At 37.6% G+C, this 21,737-nt stretch overlaps 1 protein-coding gene and 1 long non-coding RNA gene across 2 annotated transcripts; one reads left to right on the top strand and one right to left on the bottom strand.

The window, feature by feature from the left end:
* Positions 1–338: 338 nt before the first annotated feature.
* Positions 339–15,797, bottom strand: LOC106164478 (uncharacterized). The gene is made up of 14 exons (XM_086996379.1): positions 15,652–15,797; positions 14,026–14,252; positions 11,673–11,821; positions 11,191–11,278; positions 10,659–10,912; positions 10,018–10,468; positions 8,174–8,282; positions 6,631–6,817; positions 6,029–6,134; positions 5,504–5,641; positions 5,178–5,276; positions 4,794–4,885; positions 2,794–2,917; positions 339–1,751 (listed from the first exon to the last, which is right to left on the bottom strand). The coding sequence occupies exons 2-14, from the start codon at positions 14,210–14,212 to the stop codon at positions 1,657–1,659; spliced, it is 2,079 nt and encodes a 692-aa protein (XP_086852505.1). The 5' UTR covers positions 14,213–14,252; positions 15,652–15,797; the 3' UTR covers positions 339–1,656.
* A 1,814-nt stretch (positions 15,798–17,611) lies between these two features.
* LOC147759817 (uncharacterized) lies at positions 17,612–20,610 on the top strand. The gene is made up of 3 exons (XR_015331193.1): positions 17,612–17,785; positions 19,195–19,287; positions 19,679–20,610. It is a non-coding gene; the product is annotated as an uncharacterized LOC147759817 (long non-coding RNA).
* The last annotated feature ends 1,127 nt before the right edge of the window (positions 20,611–21,737 follow it).

Here is a 21,737-nt window from a genome sequence, read left to right as displayed (position 1 = left end):
GTTAAAAAATACTGTTTTAGATTTAGATTAGAATACAGTATTGGTGTCAAACACGTTTCTTGCAAAACCCGATTTATCTATTACAGTATATTTGAAAACGTGAATATACATACTATATTTTGTATAATATTGTTTGCTATACTGCATGCTTAGTAGTTAGAGAGACTGCATGTATACATAAACATTCAGATTGTGCTCAATAAATCAGTATTATAATTATTTTGATAATAATTGTAAATATTTCTGTAAGATACAAATAAAAATATCCAAGCAAGTTTGACCTACGTGATGTGCACTACAGGCAGGCGACAGGACGCCCCCCCCCCCCCCCCCCCCCACACACACACACACAGAGTGACCACGTGACACAAATGGATGGATCCCGATTCTTCTTATAATTGCTTATCTTTCTTTAATGTTCTTTCTGGTCACATAATAATGGGTAAACGCCAACAAATATCCTTATCTTTGAAAAATCAAAATACGTAACGTAATATATTGCAAATTTTATAAAAATTCAATACCATCTATATTTCCTCACAAGAATTGTTTCGATTAGTGACTCTCTCATGGCAGCTGCTACTGGTACAATACGCATGTTGCCAAATATCGATCATTTTAGCATTAAGGATCAATACCAGAACAGGCAAGTAGTCCTTGAGGCAAGCAAATGCAGCAAAAGCGCAGTTTCCTTTTATGCTAATAGGGGGCAGTGTAATCGTTATTTCTAGGGTGTGAAAAACTGCATGCTGACAACACCGCTTCTCAAAATATTGCTATTTTTCAAATTGAAAAAAAAAAAAAACCAAAACAGTTTCAATAATGGGCGTGGCGTTTTACGAGGAGGAGTTGGGGAGGGAGGGGGTATTTGAAAAGTGGAGAGGTAAAGGGACAGGAAATAATAATAATGAATAATATTATTTATGAAGTAGATGGCCGTTAATTAACTAATATAAGCGAGTATAAGGAGATAGTGTGTGTGTACGGGGGAGTGAGTGTGGTGAAAGGCTCATGTCCAAAAAAAATAACAATAATAATTATTACTATTATAATATAACGCATGCACGAATAAGATGTACATCTTTAGTGAGAATTAAAATAATTCAAACAAGACACAAATTTTACTTTTAAAAAGAAAAACCCGATTAAAAACCTCAGAAAAAATTACCATTTTGAATTACTAATACTAAACAAGGAGAATATTAGACGGTCATTAACGACACCTATCCCTGTATTTTGGATTACCGCCTCATTTTTAAGTCAATGTTCCATTTCCAGTATGCGTTCACGCGCGCGCATCTCTTTGTCCAGAATTAAATCATTGCTGATTCTATTTGTCACCACCAATCCAGAATTGTGTCAGACAGTATTAGAGGCAATCGTTACTAAATCACTATTGTGCTACACAGAAATTTTTACAACACAGAAACTGACGTTATGCTCATTAATTAATCATCCGTCAAATTAAAAAGACTCAATTTCAAACCAGAAATTCATATCGGGAATGATGTGACGTCACTCTATGTTCGGGTAATGATGTGACGCCATTCTTCATCCGGGTCATGATGTGACGCCATTCTTCGTCCAGGTAATGATGTGACGCCACTCTATGTCCGGGTAATGATGTGACGCTATTGTCCTGATAGAAATGTGATGTTACTCGTCTTCTTGGTAGGTAATGCTCCCTCTCCTCTCTATGAACGCATTTTGAGGAACTTCCTCCGATTCTCCATATTTAGAGCAACTTGGCCCTGAAAACATGTTTCTTTGGATAAGATTTCTTTAAGAAAGGATGCTTTTTTACAACGAGAAGTTATAAATAAATAATAAATGATAATGAAGCAATACGCATAAGAACGGATGAACCTACAGCGCGTAACAAACAACAATAATAAGGGAGTACTCTGGGATATTTATTTTCCAAATAAATATCCCAGAGTACTCCCTTATTATTTATTTTCCAAATATCGTACGGTTAACTGTCTCTGGTAAATTATGTAGGCCTATCCGCTGGACAGTTAGGCCTATCATGCTGTTTATCCAGCCTTTGTGAACCACAACTTTATCCAGTCCAGATGATAACAATTTTATCCAATGGACAGGGCTTATCATAGCAACATGGCGCAATAAGTTGGTCAACCCCTGTTCAATAGGCTACTGAAGTGACATTTGAATTTTGCGGTATTCTGCGAGATTTCGTCACTTCTGGAGGCACGTTAAATATTGCGCAACGTGACTTTAGCTGACTACATGGGCATATTTGTCGTAGCTAAACTTCAGTACGTGACTACTCTCTACAGTATCTTTGCTTTTCCTCTGCAGTTTGACTCTGTTTTCTGTGTAGTTTATCCAAAACCCTGAAAAATGTATATAGAGTGCCATTCCTGTCCGAATAACCTTGCAAACAGATGGCGAGGTTGCTCCCGGAAGTGGGTTAGCTGCGCAAAATGACACAACATTCGAGGTATTTTTGCGCATATCCAAACGAAACTTCGGTAGCCTAATACTACAGACCAACGCAAGAGTGAAGATCTCCTACAAGGAAAATCGATTACTGAAAAGGATAAAAAATGAAATTTCTTTCAAAAATATTAAGAAGTCCGGATTCATCTGACATTGTAAGATCTGTTCTCTCCTGAATAATAGTTTATCCAGACAATGTCATTGAAATCTAACTTGCTTAGACCTATTCTCAACCGCCAAACAGACAAATATAGACGCACATAAAAAGACACCAGTGAAAACATAACCGTGGTTGGCGTTGCTAAAATTGCATTGCGGCCTTCAACCTACCTTCAACATCGCTTGAATCGTACTTGGGCGTTGAAACACCACCAGGTGTCTTGAAGTGGTCACTCCCCAGGAGCCAGTATGTGGTGGTGTCCCCCTTCCCAGCACTGGAAACCAAGTGCTCGCTCTGCCAACATGAAACAGGATATCTCAATCAATATTTCAATCAATGGTGTAATTACTTCATTATAAATTAATCGATCATTATCATATTGTGTGTACATTATTGGTTAAAGGGTTATTTTTCCTTCTCTAAGGACTTGGCGAAATAGGTGGACATCGCCAAATAGATAGCAAATTAATCTCATATTTAATCAATTTCTTTCTTTCCTAATTTATCCAAGGAAGGGTGATGTTTTCTATAGAGTATATTTACATTATATTTATTTAACTATTCATTCAATCAAATGAGCTAATAATCATCAGAAAAATTTAGATAAATGCTCTCATCTTGTTACTGGTAAGTGTGGCTTTATCATTTCGTTAATCATCATTAAATAAACGTTGTAGATCCCTACATTTGCCTACCTAACTGAGCTTAAGGACGCGTTAGACTTTAGTATAGCGAAAAACGAAATAATATGGACATTTCAGCGCTTGCCCTTGGTAACTAAAATATACCATATCCAAAACTATTGATCTTTACACCCATTTTCGAGTTCTTCTAAATTTCTATTTCTACTGTCACGGCAGTGATTCAGCAGACGCCATCTCTATCATCCATTGGTGACGACGACGAGTTGGAGCTTTCAATCATTTATTCACCAACTTATTTTCATTTAAGATTCAAGATATGTTGTATCCTAATTTTCATACAAATTTCTCCGCACCGATCACGCATTTACTTGTTTTCGTTACATTGCCTTTTGCATGATTACCAGAATTTTCCATTCTGATGTTTCATTCCGCCATTCAGTAGATGTACTTCCTTATTAGGCAATCTCTAAGAGCCGCCTAGTTTTCATTAGAAATTCTTTAAATATTGTGTTACACCCAAAACTCATATTGCATGAGTTATACACGTGGTAAGAGCTTACAATTTAACCGACCAAAAAAAAAAAAAAAAAAAAAAAAAACAATATGTGACTTTGACATTTTTTTTTCTTAACACGAAAACAATTTCTACATTTGTTGGCTTTCAAGGAAATTCAATTTGCAGTCAATAACTCGGTAAGTTTTTTACTTGTTTGATTCTGCCTAATTATTACTTGCAATTAATGAAGGCCTATAAGCCATTAACTTGACGACATCTACAGCGCACATGATATTCAAAACTCAAAAACGAGTTAAGAAAAATATTTTTCAAAAGTTTTGCGCATGGCACTGCTTGGTGATTAAGAGAAAGGGGACAATATTTCCCGGAAAAGCCAGTAATTTTTGTTCCATAAATACTTAACTCTCATTACATAGCTTCTTCCTGTCTCGGAAATTAAGGTGAAGCAGTAGAATCTATACATTTGTAACTTTTCTTCACTCTACCGGAAAAAGACGTTTTCCTCTTTCATTGCTTGGTAACAGAATCCCTTTTTCCATGGTAACCACGGTTTGTTATACATTACAGCCTTGTTATGGTACTATATTAAAATTAATATGGCTCTGGGCCAGAAAGACTGCTTATGCTAAATATGTAAAACAATTGTAATCCTAAGGGCGAGAAGTATTACTTAAACGAGAATGAGAGATTTGAAAAAAATAAACAAAGGCTTGTTTCCTATTAACAAAAACAGGGAGTAAGCTATGCACCGGATAAATAAAATGTGAATTAAGTTTCTTGCAGTGAAAGATTGGATTTGCCTGGTAAATTTTGAACAAAAATGTTTGATTTTAACGATGAGGAATAACGTGAAAGGAAAGGAAAACGTGGTTGCAAAACAGAAACGAACACACAAATATATTCAGAAACACTATGTAATCAAAATTAAAAGGAAAGAATCAATAATACATCAAGAATAAAAAAATGAAAAACATACCATTTAATTGGGATAAATGGGGTTTAAAACTACCTGCTTAACAAGCTTATGCCTTCTTGTCATGTGGAATCCTCCAAGGTTGCTCAGCGCGTCAAACGTGGTAATGCTGATGTGGATCCTATTGGCTAGAACGATGTAATAATATTCTATAATAGAATGAGTGTAAATAATTGTATCACAGTCATACCCAGCAAACACAGAACGTTTTATAACGTTACCATAACGTGGCCATAACGTTTTTTTTTCGTAAAATTAACGTTATGGTAACGTTGTAATAACGTTAAGTGTTTGCTGGGTAATAATATTGGCAGAATATTTCTGACGGTTTAATCAAAAAGTTGGGGTTCATGCCTGTAGCCAGCAGTTTCAATTCTTATTAATTTTTGATTATTTTTACAACAATGAGTCGGTACTTACGCAGTCCCAGGGATTCCATGCGCGAGGCGATGCTGACAGTCTCCCCCAATACGCAGTATCGCGGCATCTTTAATCCCACCACACCGGCGGCCACCGGGCCTGAATGACAAACACATGTGCCTTTACAACATTAAACATATTTTACCTTCAACGTATGGAGTTTATTTTCCCTTAAATCACTCTTAACTTATTCAAAAGAAATGAAGACAATTATTTGACTAGAATCGGGCTGTCGTATATGTATTTGCCGTATCAGTAAAAATGTGTTGTAAAAATTAAGTTTCCAGGATAAACTTTTAGACAATTAGATCTGATCTTCACTGCACCTGTATGCACGCCGATTCTGAGGCGAAACTTTTCGTCGGGCATGTGGGGAATTTCCAGCTGAGATATGTGGTCCAGGAGGTCCAGGGACATGATGGCGATTTCATAGGAATGACGGGTCCCGTTCCGGCATGGCAAACCTTTGACATTGTTAAAGTAATAAAGGTTATTAATAGTCATTGAAACAAACAAACAAACAAATGAATAAATAAACGGATCCAAAACAAACAAACAAACAAACAAACAAATTTATAGATTAATAAATAGACACAAAACTACTTTTATTACATAAAATATAATAAATAACACAGGATTACACATCATTCACAGACCACCTTCTAAAGGAGTACAAATTCCAACCTTTAAATGTAATTGAAAAGTAAATAAAATGATAAACGAGTGATAGTGCAAGCTAAGGAAAGACACGATGTTAACTGAGTGATAGTGCATGCTACGGAATGACACGATGTTAAACGAGTGATAGTGCAAGCTACGGAATGACACGATGTTAACCGAGTGATAGTTACCGGAGGCCACCATGTACGCGTCTCCAATGGTTTCCACCTTAAAGACGTCGTATTTCTCGATTTTGCGGTCAAATGCCGTGTACAGACTGTTCAACATTTGGATCACCTTTATTAAAAATATAAAGTAGAATATGACACAGTAACAAATTGTAAAGATGCGATAAAAATAATGTGCCCGTTTAAATTGAATGGCATTTAGAACAATCCATTCAGAACCAACTGCCTCCGTACAAATTAATCACACTGGGACAGCCAAACTGTCAGTCTCGACATCATCTACATATTATCATACAATATCGAGGTTTACCTTAGAGAGGAGGGGTGAGATGACACGTTAGACCCGTACCCGGATGGGTCGGGGGGGGGGGGGGGGGGGTGAGGAGGGGAACGAACAGGCCTTTTTGCCATGAAAAGACCACTCTGGGTAAAATTTGATCTAGGTACGCGAATGTTTCATGGTAAAGGTCTACCTTTGTTTTTTTAGAAAAAAAACCTCTTTGAAATTGCGGGCCTGAGCGTCGTCATTCTTTTATTTACAAATTTTAGCACCGCTTCTCATCGGGGCACCTTCACATATTTTCGTACTATACCTCGAGTTTTACCTGAAATGGGGAGGCACGGGACGATATGTCGGTGAAGCCAACGATATCTGAAAAGAAAATCGTCGTATCTTGATAGAGCTCGGCGACAACGTCCTCGTTTCTTTTTAGTGACTCGGCGATCGTTTTGGGTAACATTTGGTACAGAAGGGTGTCGGTGCGTTTCTTTTCTTTGTTCAGTTCCCTCGTCCTGCAATAAAAGACATTAAGCAGTTAATATTGTGAAAACCATTAACGCCCGAAAGTAAAGAAAAAAAAACAACAAATTGTCGAATACATTTAAGTATGTTCTCGTTTTCATTCCACAGTAAAAATGTTAATGGTCGTATTCTGATTTTACTGATTGAAAATTCACAAATGTCACAACTCTTTGGGAGGATGTCATAAATACTATGCCCTGGCATTGAACGTTATCAAAAGGCCTGGGAAAACGTAGACTCTTGATATTCTCATGTTTTGAATTAGACACATGTAATCACAGGAACATAGGCAAAGTCAGAGTTAACATCTTTTTCAGCCTAGAATTCAAAACTAATACGATTGATTGCATCCCCTGAAACCCCTCCGTAATCAGATCTCAAAAGCCAATCACCAATCTGGTTTAATCTGATCTGCTATGATCTGTGTGATCTTTGTAATGTAATCTCTTCCGTATCAGACCAATGGGACTTTAATGGTCCAAAGTAATTAACTGTTATTATACACTTAAAGACATATGGAAATCCTTCGACCATTGAATAGAAAAAAATTCATGATTTTTCCTCAACCGCCAATAACGTACATGGAACCTCATAACAAATTGCAATCTATAAACCAGTTTTCGAGTTCTGAATTTTTATTTTTACCATTTACCAAGTTAAATTCATCAGTCTCAGTCGCCATGTCCATAACATGAGCGACTCAAAATCTAGAATCTTAGGGGAAAAAAACGGTTTATAGATTGTGATTCTGTTGTTGGGTCTAGGTATGGTGCGCATTAGTGACCATTAAAAACGTATAGATTTCCAGGACAATCGGCTTTTGCAATATAAAGGTCAAAGACTCTTTGTGTGAAATTAACGTCGACGGATTAGAGGCGGATTTCGCGTTGCAATCAAGTCTTAATGAGCTGAGAATTAAATATAATTGTACTTAAAATGCTGTCAGATGTGTGTGTGTGTGTGTGATGGATGGTGAAGAAGATCTCAATTACAAAATTGGCCAGATCAAAAAGCAGTGTTTAGTCTTAAAGTTTTTTTTTTTTGTATCTTATGAAAGTAACCCTCGGGAAAGGGGTCATCTCAAAAGACGCAGTAAGTCATTTTATATGAAGTAAATTCCCGTTTTAATGAAGTTACCTAATATTACGCGTGACATGGGGCTGAGCTAAGTGATGGATTATGCCTTTAGATTTTTTGTGAATCTTTTATCATCTCTGAAATGTGGTTATAACCCAAATTCTTTCATAGTCTTCAGGGTATCGAGGATCATGGGTATTGATGTAATGAGAGAGAGAGAGAGAGAGAGAGAGAGAGAGAGAGAGAGAGAGATGTGACGCTATTCTCACTTGGCAGACAGCATCATGGAAATCCCCTGCATTTGGCTGGTAATCATGTAAATGGCTTTCGTTATCATGGGGCACAGCAGTAGGGCTATCATAAACGCAACGCCCTCCCCTAGAAAAAAACATGGAGAAATAGCAGTTTTAACAGGTACTTTTCACAATGAGCGGTACACGTTGACAAATTATTATTTTTTTTAAATTTTCTAAAGATATTGACCAGTTACTAGGCTACCTGGGTATAACACATGAGAGACCCTGCTGTCGACCCTAGTGGTAATCATATAAATAGCAGGACGTAAACTTGTGGAAAACTTATGAAAGTGAGTAAAACCCTATCGTGTTATAACATGTTAAGGGTTTTCAAGTTGGCATGTCCAAACAGCCAAGCCCTACGAGCTGATATATTCACCTTTTATAGTTTTACAAACTTTTTTTCTGCCTTGAAAGTAACTAATAAATATTTTACGTCAAACTAAATATCGATGTGAAGGAAACGATGAAAACAAAAACATCCAAAGTAATCCTTCCAGAAATGCTCTGTATATGCTTAACAAGCAAAACCTCATGTATGGTTTCGGAACAGGCGTTGTGCGGCATAAAATACAGTGCCCAGTGTAACGTGACACATACTCCCCATGACAGAGAGTCCGCTTCCCCATAATTTGTACAGGTACCTGTAAGCCTTGCCCTAGATTTTGACCCACTTAGGCAAGGCTAACCCTAACCATTATTACCAAGTGAAGGGCGGAATTTCTGTTGCACGGATCCTCAATTTCGTTACACCAGACTATCGTAACAGGAGATAAATCTACAAGGTGGCGTTGTCAATGAGAAGGAAGAAAGTTTTCATTTGACGTCGTGGATAGGAACGAACCCTCAATGGCTCCACTGTACCTTCGCTGATTTTAACCCGGGCAGACACCAATAGGGTCGTGGGTGCGTACTCTAATTAATCAACTGTAATTATTTTGCTAGGAATTTCAGCCAATGTGGGCATTTGTGAAACCAAGCAAACTGCCTTTTCCATGAAAATTACATTGGTGACGCAGATATACCTTCCAACATCCTGGTTACCGACAGCAGGTGGGATATGGTAATTATGTCATTAAGGTAGTGCTTATTGTCTCCTGCTGCGTACCAAGTTTCAAGCCAACGTTTTCAGTTAGTATTTCTACATGTACCGTGTATGATGTCACCCTGTGCGCTATTCAAAGTTAGGGGTTTTGGGTGGGAAGCATGTACGATTTCCATTTGTATAGCCCCATTCAGAATAAGGGACTAACTAGTCCGAGGGTCAAATATGACGACCCACTACAAAGCTTGCCGTCTAATCCGCTAATAAACACTGAATAGATATCCGTGGGGTAGTATTCACGTGCGTCGGCCATATTTGACCCTCGGACTTGTGAGAACCCTATTCTGAATGAGGCCATAGAATGACCTATTCAGAGTGGATGATCCAAGTACTCACTGATCCACCGACTAAATATGGCCGACCACAGTTCAAAATGGAACCCGCCGCTGATCCCTGATGGTCTCCCCGCCTCCACACGTGCCATGGCTGCAATGGCCTAGCAATTAAACCTCGAACCAGATATTAAATCCGTTTACAGGCACGTGTGGAGTCGGGGAGACCATTAGGAATCAGCGGCATCGCCTTTGAACTGTGGTGGTCATATTTAGTCGGCGGATCAGTAAGTACTCGGAGCATCCATTCTGAATGTGGCCAATAATGTTATTATTATTATAATAATTTTATTATTATTATTATTATTATTATTATTATTATTATTATTATTAAATTTATGACATCGGAGGAGTGCAATATATGAGAAAGACAACTTTACCCACAAGTTCCAGTCGCTCGGCGTGTGCCCTTTCCCTCAGAGTCACCAGCATCGTGTCCGCCACCACCTTCTGGATGTCTAACATAATGTCAATTTGGAAGGTCAAATTATCGTACCAGTACAACGCCATTGTGGCCGAGCGGTTACGACCTGTAAACGCGCGTTCACGGATGTCTTCTCTCATATCCGAGATCATGCTCGTCATTGTCTTGTTCTTCAAATAAGTCTTGTTGTACATTTCCTGGACCATGTCGGCGTAAAGATTTGCGCCTCCAAGCATCGACTGGGCGTTATCTTGCGCCTCTAGAAACCGCAAGTAAGTTTCTCTTGTTTCGAAGCCTCCCCTAGCGTAGAATATAGCCCCAATAGAACGTTCGATTCCGAGCTCGGACTTGGCCTGGACTATACTTAGGTATGCGACCAGTCGCTTCCATACGGATCCGCTAGCTACCTAAAATCAATGTTTAAAAAAATCATCAGTCGTATATCACATAACGCCTTTTTGGCTGACGGGACAATAAACACAAAAATCAACATCTAGTCATTTAGCCTCAAAAAGGCCTATTTGCCAGGGGTTAGTATATGGGACGAATGCAACCTGTAGAAAGTAATGGGGAACACACTGCGGTTCCCAGAATTACCTCTTCGCTCGCCAAGTTGTACATCCATCTGACGAACAGCTCAAGATGCGATGTATAGAAATCCAGCTCCCTGAGGACTCTTTGCTGCTCGTCCTCAAGGCCATAGCGGTGTGCCTTCAGGAACAAAGAAAACCTCTCTTTGCTCTGATAGTGCTTTTGGCTACTCATCAGGTGCATTGGCCAGTTAGTGATATTCTCAAGCGCTTCGTCAGTCCTTGGGTATTGCAGTATCAGTGCTCTCTTTGTTTCTGGGCCTGTCCGATGAAAAAGTTACATGTATATTTCAACATATCAATTTTAGATGTGTATTTTAACATGTTGATTTAAAAATGAAAGAAGAGTGGACTCCACAATTTTTGACTTAAATTTTCATTTTAACTCCGAAATGTTCCGGATGTTCTTAAAATCTACTGCGAGGCGCAACTCATTAAATCTGCATAAATTCTCACCATGTGTTTTGGCCAGAATTGCCCATCGACTAAAAGTTCTCTGTGAAACAAAATCCAGTTTTGCATGTTATTTAATAAATTACCTATAGAACTGTGATATAAGGCACTTGTGTCTCTCTCGTTTTGCAGTTGTCGTACAAACGCTCCCATTGTTGTACACTCGGATATAGCCTGAAGATGATCAAAACACACCATCGGAAATGTACAAATTAAGTTCTCAAGTCTGAGTCAAATTTGCTCTTGACGTCTCATAACAACTTTGCGTGACCATCTTAGTTAAAAAGGGTCTGCTTCATTGACTTTTCAAACTAAACTTATGACAAAAAAGACAATCTTAGTTTGAATTAGCGTTTATAACAAAGCGGATTTTCCTCATGATGGATATTGTATTTAGAAAAAAAGGTTTACAGCCGTAAGGTGATCATCCGTAAGCATAAACACATAGATTTGGAGGTGTGAAAACCTTTTGGTCAAAAGTGTATTGATGTATACTGTTTATACGTAACACCGAGGCTAACACACATGAAATAAAACAATACACATATATCTATATATATATATGTACCTGTTGAAGGTTAATTATGCCGGTGTAGGCTGCGATTCTCTCGCCAAATATGGCAGCTGTGATTCCCATCAAGACGACATTAGGGAACATGGTGAAAATTATCATCTTTGCCATCTGCTTTCTCTTTCCGGATTTTGTTATCGGGTTACCTGGTTGAAAAGAACAATTTTCACTAGCTACATTTCCATTAATTTAGAAATATTAGTATATCATATCTGGATATGTACAGCACTTAATTTTAAGGCTCGTCTCTCAAAAAACAAGCATTGAACTACGGGAGCCCCATCAATACAATGGTTGTTCATTTCATGTTGCTTGCAACAAGCAATAAATGTAAGCCGCTGTGTCGAATTTCAGACCATATTAATGCTGAAAATCTTAATATTGCCTCGTTTCATTTCCGTCACACATAACCAGAACAAATGTTTCAAACGTGTCAAATGTAATAATGCAATATGCATGCAGGGGCAAACAGAGGACAAGGATATTGCCTACAGAGCATGTCCTTTTTGTGTACTTTCACATTATAGCTGGCCATATGAATTTAATCACCTTAGAGTTCTCATTACATTAAGGTGGTCTTGAAATCCATGTACTCGTAAAACATCGAAATAACCACACAGCTAATTTCAATGCTTAATGCATTTGAGTAACAGATGCATTGGTCAAAGTGCATGGCTAGCTGCAGGTCTATATAGGGCGGTGGAAGGGTGTATTAGGGTTGGGTTTTCACGTCATATTTCTATAATGGTTGAAATTTTGTCTGTACTCTTGTCTCCAAAAAGAATTTGGTTCCCTTGTACCGGTAGCTCTGTACTGAGTACTTAATTTACTTCTTACATTGAATACTGTTTTTATTTGCGGGCTCTTATAAAACTTCTTGAATCTTGAATCTGAGGATATTGTCAGTCTGGTCAGCCTATGTACTGGACGGCTATTTATCAGATGGAATGAAGAGGGGTGAACCTTTTCTGTCCTAGAACATTCGGAACAGTGGATTAACAGATCCACAGATAAAATATGGCGACCCACTAAAAAGCTTGTCGCTTAATTCAGGATTAGACACTGAATAGATTTCCTGCGGGGATTACGCAACAAGCATTCAAGTGGGACGGCCATATTTGCTCTGCGGATCTGTGAGTCCCCTGTTCTGAATGAAACCCTACACTCTCCACTTTTTTTTAATCTCTGCAGCCCTGACAGTAATTTAATCCCTGTAATCGCCAGTGTCCTACTGCTTACAAATGCGGCCTTTAAACTGCCATCTGACAACATTAAACTTGTAAGGCCTCCTGAAAGTAATCTACATGTAATTCTCTAAAATTACTGACAATCAAGCCTAGATTACAATTGCCACGGGCACCGTACGATGAAATCGTATACGATTTTCTGTATGACTTTTTAACAGCTGCAGCGAGTACGTTGACTTTACGTAAAGGTGCCTTGCCATTTCTTCGATATAACCTTTTTGTCACGGTTTGAAGGTGATCGTGCGGAACCTTTTCAATCTCAGTGTATTTGCCGTACGCCTTCCGTTTGGCTTCCTTGAATACATACATGTTGTCGGTTAAACACCTTTACTATTGTTATGCCACATGCATGAAACCAGTAAAGGGGGAAGGGAAAGAGACCAACAACAGGTGCAACCATTATCACGATCACCGCATGTTCACCGAACAGTACCCGTACGAGAACTGCTATCTACGATAATGGTACGACCAATGGGCTCACGAATTTCGAAATTTGTCAAATATTCAAGCTTTACAAAATCGTTGAGGCTACGGAACCCTTGAATCCGTACGATTTCGTGCGATCTCGCACGGCCACCGCCCGCCTACGCACAGTCCTACCGCACGAAAAGGGATTTATTGGCAGTGTACGAGCGCTGTACGGGCATCGCATGTCAAATGTAATCGAGGCTTAAGCACACATAATGATGAAGTGGACGTATTACACCCTGGGGCTTGTGCAGTATGCCCCCACCCCACTAATTACATTACATTTACCAAATTTTTTAAATCAGTTATGTAATGACTTTGAAAAATATCTCTTATATTCCATTGATTTTTTTTTTGTAAACTTCTTACTAATTGTTCACTCCAGGAATGACCAAGGTTATCATTATTTCTAAAAATTTGAGCAATCCTTCCGTAAAAGAGAGGGTTCAAAGCCGAAAGCCAAAGGAGAAGAAGGAGGTGTGAATAAAAGTACATAACTGAAATAATAAAAAAAGAACACTAAAAATGAATCATCCTTTAGTTTATAGGGCAGTACCAAAACCTAAGTACCAAAACTCTGAAAACGCGCGGGGGATACTGGCATCGAGGCCCATCTTTTTTCAAGAGACACTCACCTGCGCAAGCCGACTGCAGCGTGGTCGGCGTGACATTCAACATCTCCAAAATGGCGGCATCAAGCTGTGAGGGTGTCATTGAATCCGGTGTCTCCGTCCCGACATGATGGGACAAAGCACTATGTATGGACTTCATAGAAGTGTCATCTTTTGGGGCTATCTTGCTACTCTTGCCAAACCACGCCATCTCTCGTGAATATGGCGACCAAGGGAAAGTTCACTGAAAACTGAAATATGAAGTGTTATGTTCTGCTTCCCGGTTAGTGCTGACTGTTCATGCAAAAGCATGAATGTCCTGCTCATTTTGGTGTGTTGATTTAAATAACAGGTCGAAGTGAGTAAAAACACAATGAAAAACATGAACATACACTTATAAATAAAAAATACTTGAGAAATCAGAAATTTTTGCACATCTATTTTTAATGAATAAAAAATTGGTATTGATTTGAAATATATGATTGTGCCTAGTTCAAACCCTATTGCTGACCCCTGCTTTTTTTATGCTCTTAAAAGTTTATTAGTCCACACCCTTAAAAAACAACGCCCTACATGTACCCGGAAAATTAGCCTTTATGCTCTTGAACATCACATGTTTAAAGCACAAATACATCTCGTCTACCGACTTTGTTTACAGACAGTCGCTGCTCGTTTACCATAATTTTTTCTAAGACAAGTCCAAGTACATGTTGTTGAAAACACCAAGAAGACGAAAATAGCATTATCACCTCAAAGCCGCTGCCATGACGTCATCAAATTAACCATACTTTTTCCGAAGACAAATACTGTCGAAAACATTATATAATATTATAGCAACCGTTTTTAAATAAACATGTTTTCTAGCCTGCTTTGGCTAACGGGCCGTTTTTAAATCAACGGTACAAATTTGCCCTTAGTCCTGTTTAAAAGAAAATCATGGGACGAAATTTTGCCTTCTCACTCTCTACATTGTTTGTAACAAAAATGTTATACTCTATAAAATATTTTTTCTCGTTTTTTTTTTCATTCTAATTCTTCTGAATTCCAATTGTTGTAACTACGTTTTACTCAATAACCGACTTATTTAGGTATATGGACCAAATTTTTTGTTCAAAAATAACCCGCTAAGGAAACAGCCGCGTCAACTTTGCGTAAACGCCAGTCCGAGTTTAACATCATTACCTTGGTTCAGGAACTAAAGTTTTCCCCCGGGATACTCAAAGGAAATTTTCGTATCATTATTAAGTTATTCTAAATGGTACAGGCGACAAATGAATATTTATCCATTGATATTTTAACTGTAGACCTAAGTCAAAATAACATATACTATGTTTCATAGAAAGATTGTCATGGATTATACCACACACTGAAGCTTTCTGAGAAAAAGACAAGTCCATGACATAAGTACAAAAATAATCATTCAAAATCAATCAATCAATCAATCAATCAATCAATCAATCAATAAAAAAATAAATTAATTAACTAATAAAATTAGATCAAAAATAAAACATTTTCTATAGACAATTCGCTAGATTCATTGTTTCAAGAACGATCGCTATTTCACAAGTTTAAAGGTTAGATATTTACTAGATCCGATAATTTCGTTGACAGCACCTATCAAGCGTGGTCACAAGTGTCGTAAAAACTTACCTATTTTATCAATTACAAGATCACTGATGAATCTATGATTCACTGAATCTGCATTATATTGGCATTAACACATAGCAAATGAAACTCTTCAGCGATATACCTATTTCGTTTACCGCACACTGCACGTTCTGCTTGTCACTTCTGTATTTTCCGCTGAACTGCACTGCCACCTAATATATATGCGTTTATTAAATATATGACAAAGAACTCAGAGTTATCCAACACCACTGCATGCAATTTACACTTGATTAAAAACCCAGGTGCTGCGTGCACAAAATTAGCAAGCCTCGCTAAGGAACCCAAGCAGCTAGTTGGTTTTAACTTTCAAACGCATTACTGAAGTCTTATTTGGGATTTGTGCAATCACCTTAGGCCGCATTCACATCGAAAAGAGCCGAGGCTCTACAAAGCCGAGAACTTTAATATGGCGGATGTACATGAAAGGAAAACCGCCTAATCCTTTGATAGTCTCTCCGCCTCTCACACGCCTCCCCACGCGTCGTCCCAATGGAGCCGAGATTTAATGACTGTACCCCCGCAGGGAGTCCGCCATTTTTAGTTCTCGGCTTTGTACAGCATCGGCTCTTCTCGATGTGATTGAGGCCTTACAGATTAAAGGGTGTTGGACGCATTGAAGGGCATAAGGATATATTTGGCAAATTAATATTCACTGTTTCTGAGTCTACCACGTTTCAGATGAGCTTCCCTCCAATAAGCTCTAGATGTTCAGCCGTAAGTTAAGACTACCCAGTTCTTTTATGAACCCGGTCTTCTCCGGTTATCGGTTAACCGATATGAGAATTATGGGTTTTATTAGTAAGACAGGAACTGTCGTTCACCTGCGTCCTCGCAGGCAATCACTAATATAAGAAAACAAGTCCATAGCGTTCAATGATTTGAAGGAACGGCGTAACGGGCACTAGTCCCTTCCCAACTTCCAGGACGTTTCTCCCCCCCCCCCCCCCATCCAAATAAGTATAACGGGCGATACATAGGCACATACACACATACATATAACACATATACATACAGGCAGCGCTTTCAAATATATCTGACCCCGTTTTCCAAAATAACTCAATACGAAAGTTTCTTTTTATTACTGTTTTGGACCAAAAACATAAGTCTGAATGACAAACTACATCCGTAGCTTACACTTGAATGAATGAACTAGCGACTCTGGTTTAAAAAAAAAACAAACAAACAAACAAACAAACAAACAAACAAAAAAAAATAAAATAAAAACGTACGTCAGTCTTACATTTTAGACCGTCAGCTGCCATTTAAGTTTGATCATGAACCACTGCACATTTTGTCTTAATTTTGTAAACGTAAGTGTAATGTCTCAACAATACCTTAGACCCCATTCCCATAGAATTTAGATCGATCTATCTGCAGCTCCCGTTTCGCAAGATAGAAATGGCTTATGGTTGAAACATGCTAAAAATACAATAACAAATCAATTTTGATTTTTCTGTAAATATCAGCGGAATCGTCTGTGTTACAGATCACTGTGTTTTATAAAGTTCAATCCATTCGGAAAATGACAAGCTTCTAAACCCTTATGTATACGAGTAGTTCGTTTTGTGTACTAGAACTTCTTATACGTTTACCAGAAGTAGACTGTGAACCACAAAGGATAAGACATGCATGTTGACGTGGAGTTAATGCAATGATAGTAATTAAATGGCTGTCATTGAAAGGTTGCGCAATCATTCAAGTCAGATGACCTTTATCCTTAAGGCCTAAAAAGGAACACATCTACATGTAGACAAAGGCAATGTAATCTTTATTCATTCGATTGGATAAAGACGAAGAAGAAAACATCCATTGACTTCAAAATTGCCAGTTTTAATTGGTTTGGGCAAGGAGTTATAACAGAAGGAGATTACACGCGTGGGGGTGGAGCCCGTATTACGGTCTCTCATTGGTCGGAATGAATAGAACCTAGAGAACAATGGATGCCTATCTCTTTTACGCTTAATTGTTACTCTCGTTTAAATCTCGTTTGTCAGAATAGATGCCTTCGTCTGTCGTTTGGAGAGGACACAAACAGAAACGCAGTCAAAAGTTTCTTAAAATGAGAGAATTACAGAATTTATATGATATTACGTTGGACAAGGTTTTCAAAAAACAGGTAAGTGCTTTTAAATGCATAACTACACGAAATATGAAGATAAATTGCAACTTTTATGTCGTAGGGTCTCACTGTGTAAGTGTCCAGCTACACGTTGATCTCGCGAGGTGGTGTGTGGAGAATAAATATTGCACAAAAAATATTTCCCACTCATAACAAGTGCCTATAAATATAGTATCAGATGAAGAAAGTTTGGTCTTTATACAGTTGCAATTGTTAAGTAATTTGTGGCAATAGCAAAGAATAAAACTTAGGTGCACTTTCAGTAGCCGAATAACAAGCAGATGCTTAAGCCGCCATCTTGTTAATATTTCGAAAAAAAATTACTCCAAAAGACATTTTCCTCCTACTTTTTGAAACTTGTGTCACATGACAGTCATAAAATTTAACTAATTGTTATGTATGCAACACACTTGCTTGAGCAGTATTGTTTTTTTTTTTTGCGATTTTACATGTGGTCTAGCTTGGATACGACAATTGACAATTTTCATGAGTTCCGATCAAAAAGTGTTACGCTTGTTACGGCCAAAAGCCTTACCGCTTTTTGCACTTTTCAAATGCAAGATTATAAAAAAATTTGGTGTGTTTAGATTCTTGAACATCTTGGTCGTGGCGTGGTATATATTGCATGGATACTGCTCCAATACTTCTTGAAAAAAATAACCTGATTTGTTCAGAATACCAATTTTTTACTCTAGTGTTATGGGTAAATGTACCATTTTGGCCTTTACCTTTTTCATGTTTAAATCTAAAAAGACTTATCATGACAGTTGGTCATCATTTTTCTTCTCACCATGGTGGGTGGCTTTGGAGTGGTAACTTTGTTGTTAAAGTAAAGTGCTCAGTTTTTTTGACTGGAAAATTTTGCCTCCACCCAGCATTTTCCATCATGGCGGTCTAACAGGAAGTTTGACTTCATGGCATAGTTATTTTTAACTTATTTAGTCTTCTTTTTACATATATGTGTTTTAATTTATATTAAACCTTTGAAAAAAGAACACATATGAATCCTGGTGCTTTTAATTTAAAGTCTAAAGGTTTTAAGTTCACCTAGGACATACCAATTACTTAACCTGTTATCTCACTACACATCTCCCATTGAGTCAAGGTGTGTAAGACACACCTTATTGTGTAAGACACCTCTATAATTAAGGGGTACTTGCTTCTCTACTTTAATTATACTTCACTAATTTGGCATGTTAGGTGGCAAGCTTGGATATTTCTGTTCATTTTAAGAAAGAAGCTTTGCCTTGGTGGTTACAAAAGAATAGAACTCTATTAAGGTTTATTCATTACTTGAAAGTAAATATTTCATCTTGCAGTGTTGAAACAGAAATTCTCTCAAAATTGATAATGGATTTTACATGCTTATCTTAACACTACTCAAGTTTTTTTTTATTCTATTATAGATATGGGAGAAGGCTGCATTGAATACATGAATTATGGTCAGGCTGGAAAAAATTTTAAAATGTCAATGAAAAAAGGAGGTCAGTGTGTCTGGGGTAAGTTACTTTTGTCATAATGCCTACAATGCATTAAACATTCACTAACAACAGTACCCTTTTTTAAATTTTTTTCAAAATACAACAACCTTGGGCATTTTCCTTTTAGCAACCAGCCTCTCTGAAATCCCCTTTTTGTCCTGTCAGAAGAGTAGTAACCAGGGTGGATTTAAATAATTTCTTGTACTAAGTACAATTTCTTTCAATTTCTTGGGGTTATTAGCTTGTGATCATGAATCTTGATATTCTATATAAATTTAGTTGTAAATTGTTCATTTATGTGGTGAACATTATTTCAGTCAAGTCAAAACTTCACTGCGTAATTCCATAATGTCTTCATGGATACTAGTAGTTCATAATGCTATTATTATGTTTTTTTTCTAACCTACAGGTTTCTCTCTTTTCTGAGTGGCATGGCATTGGCAGGCAGAAGAAAAGGCCCTGAAGAAATTCTCACTTGAGTTGTCCTTTTTGGAGAAGAAACTGGATAAGACTGGCCAACAGAGATTGCATTAAATTAATAGTGCTCCTTCATGACATTTTAAAATATTTTCAGTCACCTAACTGACTCTATACCTTTCAAAAGTTGACATAAATTATATGTTACTGTCACGTGGAAAAAAATTCAAAACCTATATATAATTTGTTGAGTGCCATGGTATAACAGTCTACTTGATTGCCAGTAAAATTTGGACTGTTTCAGTGAAATTTCTTTAAAGCAGTCACTTACTGGCCCAGTTAATTTTTTCAGCTGTAACATGTACTCCAGTTCATTTTATAAATGTTCTTACTAAGTGTTGTCTTGATTTATAATAACCTTTTGAAAATCCCATGTTTTTTATCCTATTTGTAAGAATTAGCCACTTTATCTTCTAGGGGTTTTTTTTCATTCAGCCCATTAGATTCTCAGACCTTGCTGGCCTGTGAGTGGAATAGTATCTGGCACAGACTGGTATCAGCAAGTCAGATAAAAAAGAATATAATTATTTCTATTTGCACGGTTGAAAAAAATGCCAACATAGACTGCATAAAACTGGAAAACCATAGCAACTTAGTCATTCTTATGACTTCATTAATTACTGCTTATGTGTAAAATTTTGTTTTTGTTCTTCTGTTGATATAATAAAATGGTTTTACTCATGATGCTTGAGTATAGAGTTGACTTAAAAGATATTTTAAGTTAATATAGTAAATAATAGTTTGAAATTCAAAATTCTCATCTTTATTTGTTTCACTTTAAAAAGCTCAGTTAATACTAAAATTTCTGATATATTTTGTACATAAATATATTTATGAATGAATAAAAATTATTCTTAATGTTTAGCACTGTGTACTTGTTTACCGACAAATATGAAGTGTTAGTATGTGTCAAAATAATCCTGAAAAAAAGGGAGATTTCCAAGATAAAGAAATTTATAACGAGTATTTAGTTAACTGGCATGTCGTGGCATTGCCTCAACCTTTGATTAAAATTTCACTTTAATGCATTATGATATTAAAATTATACCGAGTGAGAGAAAAAAATACTTAAAGAAATTTAAAACCAGTCACAAAGCTTAGGCACTGTCTCAATGTATATGTTTATGGGACCCAAGGGCAGGAGGGTCCAAACGTTTATGTATTAATATTATGTTCTTTGGCAGTGAGGACAGACGTTCACTTGAATGTCATTTTCACAAACCACAGTTGGGACGTTTTCTTTTGACTTATCCTTGGTGATTTTTCACTGTTGTGCAAAAGAAAAGCCATCTATCACCGACTCAAAAAAAACTCATGGCGACCATCATCAGTCACCACCTTATAATCGCTTTCTATGATATCGTTCCCTCCCAGCACATCGTCCAAATAACTACCTGTGAAAAAAATCGTCAGCATACAGCGCCGCTTTGACACTACTGATCTCGAACTCTAACGCGAAATAACGCATATAAAATCAATCTCCAAGCGGAGGAGAGCGACCCAGACGAAACCTTGAGACAGGAGGCCCCCCGTAGCTAGCTCCGCCCACCGTAACAGACATCGGACAATAGAGAGGCTTGCGTGTAATCTCCTTCTGTTATAACTCCTTGGTTTTGGCAATACTAAAGTAGACTTGTTAGCTACCTTCAATACGTGTTGTGGGTGGTCGGCTTAGGCCCTAGTTGAATTCCACTTTACCAAAATAACATGATTCAGAGCTGGGCCTCTGAGGACGTGTGTTTTGGCAGCGCCCCCCGCAGAGTTGAAGGCAGCTTTTAGAGTGTGTTAGGCTTCTCACCTTCTTCTAGGTATTTCTACACAACTGGCCACTGTGCAAAATAAAGGCCCTTTTACACTGAGCTACGATCCCTTTGTCCCCATTCTAAGACCACAAATATGGCCAGGATGCCATGGTTGCCAAAACTAAGAAAAAAGTGGCCGCCTCTGAACGACAAAACCTGAATTTTTTCTATGGAACTACGAGAGACCTG

Source organism: Lingula anatina, chromosome 9 (genome assembly GCF_051362555.1).
Source record: "Lingula anatina isolate TDL-2025a chromosome 9, LinAna3.0, whole genome shotgun sequence".
NCBI classification, from domain to species: Eukaryota; Metazoa; Brachiopoda; class Lingulata; order Lingulida; family Lingulidae; genus Lingula; species Lingula anatina.
Note: the sequence above shows the minus strand (reverse complement) of the source record. Positions and strands in the feature narration are given on the sequence as shown.

Coding starts and splice junctions, on each gene's coding strand:
- LOC106164478 (XM_086996379.1), bottom strand. CDS start 14,212: ATGGCGTGGTTTGGCAAGAGTAGCAAGATAGCCCCAAAAGATGACACT. Junction 11,822..14,025: donor GCTGCAGTCGGCTTGCGCAG/GTGAGTGTCTCT, acceptor CTTTTCAACCAG/GTAACCCGATAACAAAATCC. Junction 5,642..6,028: donor CGCGTACATGGTGGCCTCCG/GTAACTATCACT, acceptor ACAATGTCAAAG/GTTTGCCATGCCGGAACGGG.